The sequence below is a fragment of the Leptonotus elevatus genome, chromosome 16, assembly GCF_054856555.1.
Source record: "Leptonotus elevatus isolate MCC_2025b chromosome 16, RoL_Lele_1.0, whole genome shotgun sequence".
NCBI classification, from domain to species: domain Eukaryota; kingdom Metazoa; phylum Chordata; class Actinopteri; order Syngnathiformes; family Syngnathidae; genus Leptonotus; species Leptonotus elevatus.
Window position 1 is genome coordinate 17,939,481 of NC_141254.1, and position 15,317 is coordinate 17,954,797.

Consider the following 15,317-nt stretch of genomic DNA (forward strand, 5'->3'; position numbering starts at 1 on the left):
CACATCCAGTGGCAACTTTGTGCGTTTCAGCTGAGCGAAGGACAGAAGATTTGACTGAGAGGCGAGAAAATGAACATGGAGCAGACAGAGCGAGAAAGAGAGCAATTGGCAGACATGATCAGCACTTTTTCAGTTTCCATATTAACATTTGCCGGGGGGGGGGGGGGGGGCTGTACAGATATTGTGACACTGTACAGGATATACATGACTTTTCAAATGTACACAACGATAGCACAAAACAAAAGAATAATCGTGACTACTCCTCTCAATCCTTTAGGCTGCAAATATAGCAGAGATACATTTTCTGTCCGCCCGTATCGCATTCACACACAAATCATTGGGAGTAAATTTGATCTCTGATTGGACGCAATAGTGTAACATTTCCCTTTTGCACAACATGTTAAGTGTTTGGCGGCCAGACTGCATGTAATGCTCGGATGAATTACAACTAAAGTTTCCTCTTACGACATGGACCTTTAATAAATAGCGAGATAAAAAGAGAGAGACTAGAGACTTGAAGCGGAGTGAGTTCTGCCCCTCCCTCCTTCGGGGCAACAGGAAGTGACCCGCTGATGCGCGCCAGCCAAATCGCAGGAGGATCCAGAGTGTTTTGGCGGCGCTTCGGCGCTCGGCCACAGTCCGCTCACAAGAGCATGGTGACGGGTTTCTCCAGGAACTTGCGGAACTCGGCCAGCCACTCGGCGCCCACCGCGCCGTCCACCACCCGGTGGTCGCAGCTCAGCGTCACCGACATCATGCTGGCCACGTCGAAACTGGAAAAAAACAAAATGGACGCCTTGACTACACAACATGGCCTTCCATTTGTGTTCGATACAGCGAGAGGATCAAACGTACCCTCTCTCGTTGTCGGCGGGCATGAGGCGCTTTTCGGAGCCTCCCACGGCGAGGATGCAAGACTGCGGGGGGTTGATGATGGCCGAGAAGTTCTTGATGCCGAACATCCCCAAATTGGAGATGGTGAACGTGCCTCCCTAGTGGGAACGAAAAAAAATTATAATTAGAATGTCAGATTCTTCTTCCATGATTTTTGCTCGAAAGATTTATACCTGGAACTCATGCGGCTGCAGTTTGGCGTCGCGCGCTTTGGCGGCGAGGGCCGCCACGTCGCCGCTGATGGCGGCAAGCCCTTTGATGTGCGCGTTGAACACGATGGGCGTGATGAGACCGTTGGCCGTGCTCACCGCCACGCTCACGTCCACAACGTGGTTCCTAGAACAAGGAAACGGGCCCCGTACACGTGAGGAATTCAAAATGACATACGCGCAGTGTCAAATAGAATGTGAAAAGTTGGAAATATTCCATTGGAATTAACAATAGCATTCGTTTTCAAGAGTCATGTTTTGTTTTGTTGTATTAATTAAAATGTATTTTTTTCCTTTTGTATGCACATTTTTAGATTCATTCCTATTTTAATAAATAAGTGGAAATCTAATTACATTAATTTAAAACAATAGAATTCAAAATAAGCATTAATACTATTTAGCGCCCTCTATTGATAGCAACGTGCCATTACACAAACAGTACACAACACTACTTTCTGTTTTTATTATAAAATACAATAAAAATTCTGTAACTGCTTCCTTAGGTGAATAGATTTTTCAATTCTACCCCCTAAATACAATTCTTAATTAATCAAATATACCGATAATCACTATTTAGTTGTTTTTTTGTGTTTTCTGGGGGGGGAAAATGACTTTGGCCCTTATTTTAGGAAGGTAATGATTTTCAAATCCTACAAATTTTCTTTGTTGTTGTTTGTGTGTTCGTTTTTAAACACAGCTTCTGTCAAAGAAACGTGTGCATGCAGAAAGTGGAGCTGTAAATTCAAAGATTGTGTTTGCCCGAGTTAAAATGCAACATGGTCACAACATCACATCAGTTGTCTACTTTTGTGTAACATTAGGACATTTTGTTCACGTATGAAACTTCACCTTCTTCTAACTGCTAAACCAAAAAAAAAAAAAAAACAACAACAAAAACTATGTGAGCAGTGTTGAAGCTACTCACTGACGGATGACGGTGTCCATCCAGGAGGAGTTGCACTCGGGCACCTTCAGGCAGGCCAGCGCGCTGGCTTTGATGATGAAGTCATTCACACTGAGCTTGATACTTTGGCCTTTCACCTCCTGGACAGCACAGGTCGCGTTGTTTGACATGAAAGATTTGGGTTTTGTCTCTTCTATCCCTAAACAGGCCAAAAAAAAGAAAAAAGAAAAAAAAAAGGTACCTCATTGAGTTCTTTCCTCAGCTCCAGCACTTGGTCCATGTTGACATCTACAGAGAGGTAATAGTGAGGGATGGTTTGCTTCGACTGCATCAACCTCTGAGCGATGACCTGCACAGGAGAAAATATAGAAATCAATCAATCACATTTTGTGTGTGCGTGTGTGTGTGTGTGTGTGTGTGAGAAAGTGCACACGGAAGGAAGCATGAAGCCAAAGCAGCGAGACGACACATTAAGTCAGCCGTGTTTGCTCTCGCCTTGCGGATGCCGCTGATGGGGATATCGGTGAACGTCCCGGCCGGCGCGGCGGAAACGGCAGCAGGCGCCGCCACAGCTGGGCCAGCGGTCGGAGCCGCCGCGGCCGCCTGCCAAAAGGAAACACTTTGAACGAGATCAAAATTCACGAGGCTCCATTACGGCAACATTCTGCCGAACACGTCCTTATCGCCTTCGCTTCCACTTCAGCGGACGGACTGGGCCGTTATTGAAACGCAGGGTTGGATAGATTTGCATCCATCCATTTTGGTGGTGGGGGGATGGGGGGGGGGGCTATCTAGGGATTTACATGGAGGTAATAATATATTTCATGCATGCTAATTTGATGGCAGTTCTGGCCACACATTGACTGAATCGGAATTTCAATCGTACAAGCCAATTGTGTGACCTTTCAAGGGCTTTGTCACGCGGCATTAAATTGCACCCTCTCATTTGTATTCTCAGTCAAAAAAAAGTCTTTGGAAAAGTCCATTTTTCATGCACATCCTGCTGAGACAATAGGATCGCCTCACTCAGAATACTAGCGAGGGGCGCACGATTTTGTTTTGTTTCTTTCGTTGGAAACATCAAAAGTTATAATCATGCAAATCAATTTCGACTAACTTACTGGTGCAGCCTTTGCAGGAACAAACGTGTCAATGTCTTTCCTGGTGATGCGTCCATCCGGGCCAGAACCTGAGAAAAGAAGCGTTTACGTCGTCGTCACATTTGTCAAGGTCTGCCTTTGTATTGCTTGTGGGATTCACCGGTGATCTGCGCCAGGTCAAAGCCTTTCTCTGCAGCGAGCTTCTTTGCCAGGGGGCTGGCGAACACGCGCCCCTTCCTGGGTGCGGCATTGGCGGCGGGTGCGGCATTGGCGGCGGGTGCGGGGGCCTGAGTTGGTGGCGAAGCGACGGGCACCGCTGCCTGCGTGAACAAAGCGCCGCGTTACATCAGCGGAAGGATTTTAGCCGAGTTCTACAGTGTGGTACCTCGACTTTGGAAAGTTTTGAGGTCATTGGCTGCTTTGTGTGGTCAGCGAAAAAATGTGAGTTATGATTCATCTTCCACCACTAGGTGGCAGCAGCGAACTATCCAACATGCCCCAGTTGTGAACGTGACGGTACAGCAGTGCTTCTCAATTAGTTTTTGTTAACCCCCCCACCCCAACCTGATTAACTCCTTGTGCACTCTTTTGATAAAGAGCACCACTGCCACCTACTGTAGTGGATGTGCAATTACACAAATTTGCTGCCAAAAAAAACAAAACATAAATAATAAAAATAATAATAAATTTTCTTTAAAATTATGTTTCACAGGGTTACACATTTCATGCAATAATAAGAACTATTTAGGTCTTCTTTAAAATGATCTGTCATTGTTGTCAAATCAGCTTTAAATCAGAATATTTTTCTTATGTTGCAATAGTTTGATGTGTAAAAAAAACTAAACAATTAGTAAACATCTAGAGAGAAAAAAGGCTCATTTAAAAGGAGAAAATGGGCCTAGCAAAAAGCAAAAACCAGTGAAGATGACATTCATTCCCAGCATGCCTTGCAGCGCTACAGTAGTTGCTCTTTGTTATTTGCTTTATTTACCGTGAGTGTCTGTGATGATGACAGACAAAGCAACATCTGAATCGAAAGGACAGGATGGACAGGTGAGTTTGAACGTCGGCTCGAATGAGTGAATCGGTGTGGCACGAGTTGAGGTCGATAGCAGCTCTTCAATAACTTTGCATTACGAGTGGGTTACCGTATCACTTAACATTTGATTTTATTTTGGTAGTACTGTTTTCATTCATGCAGTACAATACTTGACTTTTGCTTTGTTGTATTTTTCCTATTACAAAAAAAAAGTTAAATTTTTTTTTGGTACGAGCGACTCGAGATACGAAAAAAATGGAAAGAAGTCCACTAAGTCGAGCCAGCGCTGTATTTGCGTGCGAGTGTCTTACTGGCGCTGGAGCAGGAGGAGGTGTTGAAATCTCCGCAACGCCCGTTTCGACGTAGTCCTTGAAGGCAGCGATGTCGTGCTCCTTCTCTACGATGATGCACAGCGGCGTCCCCAGTGGGACATCGCGCGTCCCCTCCGACACCATTATTTTAGCCAGATAGCCCTCCTCCTGCACCTCGAAACCTCACCATGACACAAAAAGGGGGACACAATGAGAACAGGTTGGATGAGAGACAACAATTTGGGGACGGGTGTGTTCAAGGACGTTCGGGTTTACCGATGGTCGCCTTGTCCGTCTCGATCTCAGCCAGCAGGTCTCCCTCACTGAGCTTCTCGCCAACCTTCTTCTCCCAGCGCTGCACCGTGCCCATCGTCATGGTGGGAGAGAGGGCGGGAAGTGTGATCTGCGCAACATCAATCCCAAAATAAAAAAATAAATAAAAACACAGTCGCTCTTCATCGAGGTTCCCGTTGACGACATTTCACATCAACGGTGCTTGAAGAGTTAAGAGGCCCGCCTTCAAGTGTGTCGGGTAGGAGCTGCCCGGAGCCGCAGGCGGTGCACTTGCAGCTGCCGATGGAGGAGGAGGAGGAGCAGAAGGAGCGGCGGCGGCGGCGGCGGCGGCTGATGAAGAAGCGGAAGTAAGCGAGTCCAATGTAACATCCTTGAATGCTGGGACGAGATCTGGACTGCAAGATAGACAAAATAAAAGAAGCGTTAAGTGAACTTTTTTGTTTCTGCGATTGCAATTACTTCCCATATTCGTCTACAGCAGGTACGAGTATCGCAGTTCTGTTTACCTGTCAACTGTGATGCAAATGACTGATCCAATGTTTACATCTCTGGTCCCTTCAGCAACAAGGATTTTGGCTAGGTAGCACTCTTCCATCATCTCAAATCCCACTGTAGCCTTGTCCGTCTCCACCTACAAATAAACATGATTCGTTTTTTTTCCACATATCCACACGCATTACACAATCTCCACACCTCCGCTATGAGGTCTCCCTCGTTGATTTTCTCTCCCTCCTTCTTTTCCCAGCGAGCGATGGTTCCAGTCTGCATGGTGGGCGAGAGTGCAGGCAGCTCCACCTGTTGAACATTGACAGCAGCACATCACTGAAATAATGTAGACATGATCAGTAACACATACTTCACAATATACCGAGTGATAGACAGAAGATTTCAAGGTGATTTATAAGTTACAGTGGCTAGTCACAAGTGGAGGGGGGGTCAAAGGTTGACCAGTGGCACATGGCACGTATTAGTACAGTTTAAAATTTGGGGTCAAGTTTAGTCAGAATTGCAACTTTGAACGTTTTCACGAGAATGAGTGCAGTTCAACAAAATAGTATTGCTTGAAAATATATTTTTTTTATTCCACTCACCACAAAAATCCAAAGTGTGTTCATCATGTTTATTTTGAATGTGATTATTTCATACAAAAAAAATGTGCCTTGGTTCAATAGGTTGGGAAACACTGTTAGCCAGCATGTCTATTCCCAGCTACTCCCTAAATGACATGGAGTTTAAACACACTTTTAAGACTAAAATTCACACGAACTGCACAATATACAATGATTTGCGTGTTACATTTTAATTTTAAGACGTCTAATGCAATAAAAAGTGCGCGTTAAGTTTCATCTCGTCTCTGTGCTAGCGACGGAGGTCATGCTAAGTGTCGCGGGTGCTATAGCAACCTGAAACCCGGTAACGGTACCTTCTGGTGCGGCGGCAGGCTGTAGAAACGCTCGCTGCGACAGCTCGCAGTCAGCTGGGGACACCGCAGCAGGGCCCCCCTGTGACTGAAGCCCACCGTGGAGCAGACAACCCGGGAGCCGGCGACGCGGTGCAGCCGCCTCGCACAGCCGGTTCCGGATAAGCAACGGGAGCTGACGGCAGGCCCAGCCGGGAGGGCACGGGGACGAGGGAGCCCGGCGGACGGCCTGAGCCGCAGGATTAGACGAAGCATGTCGGAGCAGTTGAATAACTATACGGACCTATGGATAATAGAATTACTTTACATCTGCATCGGGAAAAAAACTCTTAATAACCGTTGCGGTGCCACTCCTCACTTTCTAATGACCTCCCCCTGTCCAAAACACACCGATTTCCGGCTCTTACACGCACTGCCGTATCTCGGCGAAAAGTGTCGTAAAATATGTTGAAACGTAAAATGAACATCAACAAAGCCAAGAAGACTGCCATAATATTCCATATAAAATCAATCAAATAAATGTGTCATGTTATTCTGTAGTAGTATGCAATTTTCTTTCCACACACTCAAAAATGAAACGATTATATTTTTTATACAACAGGTTTTATTTTGCAATACACATCCAACTTTGACAGACAATGTACTTGTTTTTAAAAGGTAAGTCTTTATTTGTAGCGTAGAAAATATTTAAACTGTACATTTTGCAGACTGTTATGGCATTCAGAAGGGTTCATTAGATCGATGCATATCTCAATTGGCTTGTTTAAAAAAAAAGAAACAATTGCAAATGGTAAGCATGAGTGTATGGAAGGGGTCTGCCATTATTCTAACATGGAAGGTGAGCTGAGCACACGATACACACATGCACACTCACACAATAAATAAATAAAGGTATAGTTCTGACATGCTTTCCATGTGTCGTTAAAACACAAGCATTCTTAGCCTATATGTGACAAAGGATAATATTCATACCAAAATATGGAGGGGAAAAATACAAAAAATACAAATTTTTCTTCTTTTTTTTCTAAACAGTAAACAGTATGTAAACAGTGCCATTCACCTGCATTTCTAACGCACATGAGTTACAACATGTATTCAACAGCTATTCACAGAAGCATGTCCAGAATGTTAACATGCAAGGCAGTGAGCCACTTGAAACAAACAAACAAACAAAAACAAACAAAATTAAAACTTGACATTAAGATAACAAGGTGCCACTTCCAAAAGCATGTCAATGGTTGATAATACTGAAGGCTTAAAATGACATCCATGTTTCAAGCTCAAGGACAAAATGCATTTAAGCTGGCCACAGTTACTTTAAAAAACTATAGTGCTGAACAATGAATGAATGAAAGGAGTTTCCAAACACTTCTATTTACCAGTAACCGGAGGTGGACAAAATAAAGGTTAGGTTTCTGGTACGTTTGAGACACTGTTGTTAAGCCCTGGCAATATCAAGCGCATGGTAACAAGGCACTGAGTTCTATATGATATGATCGACACGACAGCAAGTATCCAATTGTTGAAGTCTAGTTATTTCTAAAAAGTTGAATCTCAAAAATCATCTTGTTCAAGCTTCCAGTTTCATGAATGTCTAAAAATGTAAATAGAAAGCAAACAAACAACTGAGCAACGACAGTAAAGAAAATGGCGAGAATATGAGGAGACATGTCGATGTTGTTACCCGTCTTCGCCGTGGTCTTCCTCCACCCAAGCCACAATTTTGCCCTCCCAGCCAGGAACGATGGCTCCATCTAAGAAAACCTGTTCTCACACACACACACAGGGACAAACAGTAACGTACCCTATGATCAGTGGATTTCACTTAAAGAAATTCTACAACCACAGCTTTCTCTTACCTCCTCCTTCACAGTACCAAATTCGGGGTCCAAGGCCTTAAAGTGGTACCTGTAGTTCCCCTCTTGATCCACAGCTGCCTTCACATCCTTCAGTGTCACTTCTCCCAACCTGTTCAAATGTTCACATTGAAAATGTCTATCCTACGCCATTTCATATGCTGACGTCAAACTCAAACCACCTTTTGGGTATGTTGATCATTGAAGGTGTGGGGGATCTTCCTCTGAAGTACAGGATCTTCGTAGAGGACGTGGAGGTGCTGTTAGACTGACAAACCTCTGTAGTGAAACAAATTAGAAACATAGTCGACACTAAAAAAATGTGTAGTATGTTTAAACTGCGTTTCAACTTACTTGGCCAAGAGTCGCAGTCACTATTCTGTCCTTTGCGTCTGGGAGATTTCCCTCTAACCTGCAGTTTGAGGACACAAGTTGAAGAGAAACGAGCACGACAACAACCGTTTTGTTTGCAAGCAGTCCCTGCAGTGGAATTCAATTGGAACTCTTATTAGATTTATCTCGCTTACAGAAATATATCGCAATCCCATCCCTAAGGGAGTACGAAGATGCACGCTTTCCATTTTCTGTCACGTAACTATCTTGAAAATACAAGTGTGGTCAAAATGTTGATAAAATCCACAGTAATGAATTCAAAAGTAGCTTGAACTCACTAAAGTACACCAAAAACTCCTTTTTTTTTTTTTTAAACCACCCTCGTACCGTGTGTGTATGCGCCGCATGCAGTCTGTCGATGAGTGACACGATGCCTTGCTCAAGGGTGTCCAGTGTGTGGTGCTGCGGGTCATGGGCTCTGAAGTCGCTCCTCAAACTTCGAAGTGCATCTCTGAGCAGCTGAACCTCTTCTGCCTGCAAATAAGGCACGACCACGAAATTTATTCACCAATAACAATATTTTGACGAAAGCTACTACGTTTCAATGCAGGAGCTCAGAACTTGTCATGCTGTGTGAGGGTTGTTCAGGGAGGTAAGATAATAGCAAATGGCATTCGAGCTGTCATCTCCATAAGAGTAAGTACAAAATGGAGGCAAAAGCACTTACGCTTGATATGGAGGAAGCAGGATTGGCAGAGTAGTAATAGCCATTGTTTTCAGTGCACGGGGAAATCTGAGAAAATAAAGTTTATTGTCAAATACGTGTGTGATGTTCAGAATTTGGTAGTGGTGTAATTCAAATCAATATTACCTGTAGTAGGTCTCGATTCATTACTTCCTGCCTCATGCTGTTTTTATGGTCCAGCTCTTTTTGCAACTCATTCTAGAAAAAAACAAAAAAACTAAAACATCACAAACGCACACCTCAGTAGAAGCCCGGAGGACAAAATGCAACTTACTGAGTGTGACAGCTGAACCAGCTGCTTTTGGCTTTCTTCAAGTTTTTGTTTGAGCTGTTGCAGAAGTCTGTCCTTCTGCCCAACTTCAGTCTTTGGTAACAAGGGAGACAAGGAAAAGGAAGAAAATGTGTTCAGTAATGACAACTCAAAGGGGAAACAATCAAATTAACTCAAAAAAGCATTGAAGATTTGAAGAATATAGAAATTTATTTTTTTATTTTTGTGTATGTAATGCTATCGGAAGAAAGGATGTTGAACAACTGAAGGTGTTGAGTTATATGGAGGATCAAAATTGGCAACATTTAAAATGATGAATGAATGAATAAATAAATAAATAAAAAGGGAAAAGACAAATATAAAAATAGAATAAAAATATATATAATTAAAAAAATACACACACTCACACACACTATTTATTCATTTATTTATTCATTTTAAAATTTGGCAGTTGTGGTCCTCCGTAGAGTTACAGTACTGTACACACATTACCTTGCAGTCACTCCACAGTCGGGTACATTCCTCGAGCTTCCACTGCAGCTCGGTCTGAAAATCGGGAAATAGCATAATAAAAAATTACATAGTAGTAGTAGTAATAATAGTAATAATAATAATAATAATAATAAATATATGTAATGTACTTTATATTTCAACAATATCAAAGTGCTACAAAGTAAAAAAAATAATAATAATAATAAAAAAAGATGTGCTTGATTATGATTTTTTTTTTTTTACCTTCTGATTGTTCAGTTCGTCCTTAGCCATGCTGGCTCGGAGCAGCTCTTGCTTCATCTGAAGGATAGACGCCTCCTGAGTGCACAGGCGCTGCTGCTGAGCCTCCTGGAATTTTCAGCATGCCAACAAAAAGCAACCTTGATTTTGCCCAATGCTAATAAGTTAACACGTCATGCAACAAACAGCATGAGCGGTCGCAGTATATAACTGTAATGTGTTGTGTAAATTATGCGCGGATCTTGCCTTGATTCCTTGGAGGTTTCGTATCTCTTGCTTGCAGCTCAACAGTTCCCTCTAAACCGGCGAGTTAAATATTAATTAGTCACACACAGCTCGTTGAATGTAATCAAGTGTCTGATATTCTGCTTGAACAGAAAAAAAAAACCTACCTTCAGCTCCCGAGACTCCTCCATACTCTGATCCAAGCGGCTGCGGATGACAACCTGGAAAGAGAGTGAGAACGAGGGAGGCGTGTGACAATGCACAGAAACCGACACCCGAGTCACCACCCAGTGCACACACATAGCTACATAGTCACACACACACACACACACACACACACACACACAGAAAAGAAATGCGATCTGTGTGGAGCACAATGAGCTGCAAGGAAGAAAAGGGGGAGCGATCCTACAGAAAATAAAACATTTGAAGGAGAAAAACAAAAACAGATGTGAGGAAGTGTGTACCAGCTGCTGATCAGGATGCCCTTCATCCAAACTTAAAGACAGATCTTGCTCGTCCTCTGGCAGGGAGCCTTGGAGGAGCAGGGCCTGAGAAAATGATGACAAATGATGTCAATTGACACCAGGTGGCGATGTGGAGCAATATACAGTTACATTTCTTGTAATCCGAACTACCAATAGCTTTGGTAATTACTGTATTTGACATCAGTGATTCTCAAAAGTGCGGCATGTACCAATAGTGGTACGCTGGCAGCCTCTAGTGGTATGAGAAAAAACATGTGCCTGAGTACATTACAATCGGATTGAATTAAGTTCAATACATTTGCATTAAGAACGGTTTGGTTTTAATTATTCATTTAAATATTTTTTTTTTGATTAACATTTTACGTGTAGCAGGACATTTGAATTGAATCACTTCCTAAGCATAGTTTTTTTTATGTTCCTGTATTCATACATTGACTTATTAAAAATTTGATTAAAAAAATATTAATTTTGGAAATCTGTGTGGCTTCTCTCATTCACAACGTGAGGTTTAAAAGCTTAGTCGGTATCCTTGAACCTGATGAGTATGTGAGCAAAATGTTACCGCACGTTCCCATCAAATACTCTACAGTCAATTTCTTTGTTTCAAACTTTGACTTTGCCATTTCACAAATGTCAATATTTAAGTAAACAGTACATCAACACTTGAAGCGAACATAAATGTCAATTAAAAAAGCCCACCTGCAAAGCCGACACCATTTTCCTCGTCTCCTCGACCTCCTTCTCCAAAGTTTCCCCGATGGAATCTTCCCAGGTTGACTCCGCGACGGCAACAGACGACTCGACTGTCGAGTCGCGGCAATGAATAACGACGCACAAATCGCACATCGCGACTCCCGAGATGTAACGCTCACCTCTGTTCTCTGATTGTGTGCCATCTCCTTCCTGGTGGTCTGCTTGGGTGCAGGGTGGCGGCGCTCTGGGAGACGGTAAAGGACTCACTGAGCTGAAACTCAAAATAAAAAGAAAAAGAAAAAAAAAACACTTAAGATATAGCTTGTAAGTAAATCATCAGGAAAAAAAACTTTGAAGTACTAGCAGGTCACTAAACATAGTATAAAAGTATTTTGCCACAACGTCATACAATAAACCAGATTTTGTAAACACTAACAGCATACCATTTAATCTGCGCTCCCCCCATCTGACTGATCCGTGCTGTGTTGTGGCAGGCTCATGCTAATTTATCATCTTCCAAAATCAAACACAAATACGCACACACCCCCTCTCCGTCTTGCTCGTCACATGCTACCATGGAAACCAGCACAGCATATCCCCGCGAAAGCATATCTCCTAAATTAATGCACACGACGACGACGGCGGCGGCGGCGGGGCATAACTTCTCGTACTGCAGCACGGACCGAGGCGGTCCGAAATGTTGCTGTTGCGTGGATCAAATGAAAGGTGACCGGAATATTAGAAACAGCTCTCGGCATGACGCAAGTGGGAGTCTAAAACAGGACTGGGCATGTGATTGAAAAGGATAAAGGCTGATTATACTTTTTCTCCATCATCTGCCTTTGGACATACACACACACACGCACACACACACACACACACACACACACACACACACCATGTTACTAACCCATCATATGCTTCATCATGCATGACACAAATAGAAATAAATGTGAGAATGTACTGTTCTCTTAGTGTGAAGAATTAAGCAAATAATAGACATTACATCACATTAACTGCAAGCGAGCATTGGCACATTCCATCCCTGATGTCAAACACATTCAAACTGTCTGTATTTAAACATTTGACTCATACTTAGAATTGTAACATTTTTAATGAGTAATTATTATTAATAAATACTATTGGACTTTTAGTTACCATTTCTATATGGATATACAGTATGTAAAAAAGTAAACAGACATTAAAGGCTACACTTTCAGTGAAAATAAATGATCAGTGTTAAATGCCAAAAAAAACAAGAAAATGAGAGCTCTTTTGTGTTCCTCGGTGAGCAAATTACTAATTTTGCATGCAGCATTGAAGAGATAGCTGAATCCAACGGAATCTCATCTGAAATTTAAAATGTGACAAGAGGGACACAAATATTCATTTGTGTGTGAGCTAGAAGATGTTCATGGGAAAGGACGTTTATTGTCAATGTTTTCTAAATTTTAAATTGAATCAACATCAGATGACACTTGAGACCTGTTAGCAGCGATTTTTTTAATTACCTGGTGGTCTGCGCATTGTCCTGCTCGTCTGGAGTTCCTCTCTCATATTGCTTCACCAGTGCACGAACACACACACTCTTGTCCACATCAGACCTCCTGCAAATGGAAGGTGTGCCAAAAAGGGTATATTGCAACTTCTTTAAGTCATTGTCAAGCTTTATAGCAGCAAATACAATGACCAGCCACATCTTTAGGTACACCTGAGAATTTATTTATTATTATTATTATTTTTTTACAAGGCATATTTTTCCACACAAATATTGTTGAACTTTGACTTTGGAGGCTTCACTTTTCAAAAATAATTGCCCCCCAAGTTACCTGAGAATGCGTGACGCACTTGCAGGCAGCGAGGCGTCATATCGGGCCGATGCGAGAGTCGCCGCGGCACCTTGAGCCAGTGCCACTGTGGAAAGAGGGTTGTGGCAAGGTGTTAAGCTCCTCCCACTTCCCGAAGCAGCCTTGTGATTGGCCGAGGGCTTGAAGTGAGCAGCCAGTGCCAGGATAATCCTCATCACAGATTTCAGGTTGCCTTCAACAACGTCTGCAGAAAGAACAATGTATGACTCATGAATGACAAAGAGTTTGTAACACATTTAATTCTACTTTCAAATTCTGAATCTATAAAAAAAATGTCTTGTGATATGACAAACAGTACCTCTGGCTGAGATGTGAGGCATGCGTATATGCCTGGAGGAGATGAATTGCAGCACTTGCTCCACATTCTTCTTGCTTTCTTCTTTGCTCTGAGGAGCCACACAAACACCCTCAAGCACTTCCCCAGCTGCCAAAAAGATTATATAGAAAATGACAGGATGATACAAATGATATGACAAGATGTGAGGGCATACGCTCAATACAGTCTGTATTATATGTATGATTTGAACAGATAAGAGGCCATTGATTCTCAAACACTGTACGCGGGTTACCTCTCGTGGTATGTGAAAAGTACAGATCAATTGGAATTTACCACAAAGTTTGAACACATTTACATTTCAACCTTAGGAAAGCTTAGGGTTCATTTTGAAACATTTATTTCGGTACAATCCTGTAGACTACGTTGTAAAGAATTTAAAAGTTGTGTACTACGTTATTGTGAACTTATGTTGGACTTAAAATGAGCAAATTGATGGGCTGCATCCTTATACCGACCGGCCACTTCCTGATGATGATCTGTGCAAGCGTTAGAATATATTACGCAACATGTGCATTTATTTACCAACTATCTCTATGAGCTGTACAAGAACCACTCCATCCTGCAGATCCCTCCTGAGGTCAGCGATGGGCTTCAGTCCAGGTTTCCTCTTGAGCTGAGCGTTCACCCAGGAGATGTAGGTGGCCAGTTGCTGCTGTATAGATAAGAAAAAAACAAAATTTAATGAATGTCAAAAGGATAAAACGTATTTTTCTAATGGGACACAGAAGGCAGAAAACAGTGATAAACCAAGGGCCTCCGTCCTTTGTTTATTATGCGGGGACAAAGAGGGTGGGGGCGGGGTCAACCATCTGTACCACTACCCCAAATCCATTTTTTCCCCTCAAGTTCATGTTAAAACAACCAATAATATAGAATATTTTCCAGTTGTGTTAAATGTCACACTTTGCATATATTTCAGGCAGTGCGTTCCTTTTTTTTTCTTTTTTTACCAGTCCCGTCCAATCACGTGACCACCGTTGTCCGGGATACACAACCCACCCCATTAACAACACATTAGAACCCTTTTACTAATACGTAGTGCACATTTGAGCCTTATCGTATACAATTAGCCGTGTTAAATTTACTTTTGACAACCTCAAAGTGATTTATTACACGACTGTTCAAAATGATGCCTTTAAACCTAACCATGTTAAAAAAAAAATTCAGGATCGCATTTCCTTTACAAGAACAAACTACCGCGTATATTTGTATCACTTTGTTTGATTCCCTCAAAACGACAGAATTATTCATGTAGTTGTGGTTTGCTCAAGCTAACCCAAAACAGGAACCGGAGTACCGTTACCTCGTTGAAGCCTCCGTGCAGCACCTCATCAAGCAAACTTCCCCGAGAAAGTGAAGCGATCATCTTTTCACTCGAAAACCCATTGAAGCCAGCTAAAGAGCCGGCTAACTACTTAAGACTAGAATCTCATGGTTACGGACGAGCCGTAACAACAGGCTAACTAAACAGTGCGGTTAGCGGTAGCCCTCCAAATGTCAAACATCGTTTGATGGACGGGAGGAGGAAACGACCCTCGTTAGTCAAGCTAGCCATCGGAGTCAAGTCAAGGCAACAACTTTGCTTCCGGTTGGTGCTT

At 42.6% G+C, this 15,317-nt stretch overlaps 2 protein-coding genes across 5 annotated transcripts in view; both read right to left on the reverse strand.

The window, feature by feature from the left end:
* The window catches only part of dlat (dihydrolipoamide S-acetyltransferase (E2 component of pyruvate dehydrogenase complex)), a 6,613-nt gene extending 31 nt beyond the window's left edge, over window positions 1-6,582 (reverse strand). Inside the window, exons 1-14 of the mRNA XM_086057818.1 lie at window positions 6,175-6,582; window positions 5,445-5,546; window positions 5,258-5,382; window positions 4,975-5,146; window positions 4,734-4,860; window positions 4,458-4,639; window positions 3,268-3,427; window positions 3,129-3,196; window positions 2,503-2,610; window positions 2,249-2,356; window positions 2,029-2,147; window positions 1,068-1,230; window positions 856-992; window positions 1-773 (exon numbers count right to left, since the gene is read on the reverse strand). The exon at window positions 1-773 is cut by the window's left edge and continues 31 nt beyond it. Of these exons, the coding sequence (XP_085913944.1) occupies window positions 644-773; window positions 856-992; window positions 1,068-1,230; window positions 2,029-2,147; window positions 2,249-2,356; window positions 2,503-2,610; window positions 3,129-3,196; window positions 3,268-3,427; window positions 4,458-4,639; window positions 4,734-4,860; window positions 4,975-5,146; window positions 5,258-5,382; window positions 5,445-5,546; window positions 6,175-6,426 (1,953 nt within the window). The 5' untranslated portion in view covers window positions 6,427-6,582 and the 3' untranslated portion in view covers window positions 1-643. The remainder of the gene's footprint in view (window positions 774-855; window positions 993-1,067; window positions 1,231-2,028; window positions 2,148-2,248; window positions 2,357-2,502; window positions 2,611-3,128; window positions 3,197-3,267; window positions 3,428-4,457; window positions 4,640-4,733; window positions 4,861-4,974; window positions 5,147-5,257; window positions 5,383-5,444; window positions 5,547-6,174) is intronic.
* Window positions 6,583-6,783: 201 nt separating this feature from the next.
* On the reverse strand, window positions 6,784-15,294 carry LOC147161111 (dixin-like). Of its 4 annotated transcripts, none has more exons than XM_086098696.1 (21): window positions 15,023-15,294; window positions 14,242-14,368; window positions 13,681-13,806; window positions 13,344-13,566; window positions 13,026-13,121; window positions 11,694-11,791; window positions 11,521-11,624; window positions 10,801-10,884; window positions 10,501-10,554; window positions 10,355-10,405; window positions 10,112-10,216; window positions 9,869-9,922; window positions 9,380-9,469; window positions 9,232-9,303; window positions 9,088-9,153; window positions 8,748-8,894; window positions 8,382-8,439; window positions 8,210-8,306; window positions 8,031-8,139; window positions 7,856-7,935; window positions 6,784-7,765 (listed from the first exon to the last, which is right to left on the reverse strand). In XM_086098696.1, the coding sequence occupies exons 1-21, from the start codon at window positions 15,083-15,085 to the stop codon at window positions 7,756-7,758; spliced, it is 1,914 nt and encodes a 637-aa protein (XP_085954822.1). In that variant the 5' UTR covers window positions 15,086-15,294; the 3' UTR covers window positions 6,784-7,755. The 4 variants fall into 4 exon arrangements, with proteins under 4 accessions (XP_085954822.1, XP_085954823.1, XP_085954821.1 ...); XM_086098697.1 differs by having other exon boundaries at window positions 11,694-11,785; window positions 14,242-14,371; window positions 15,023-15,293; XM_086098695.1 differs by having other exon boundaries at window positions 14,242-14,371; window positions 15,023-15,292.
* Window positions 15,295-15,317: the final 23 nt, after the last annotated feature.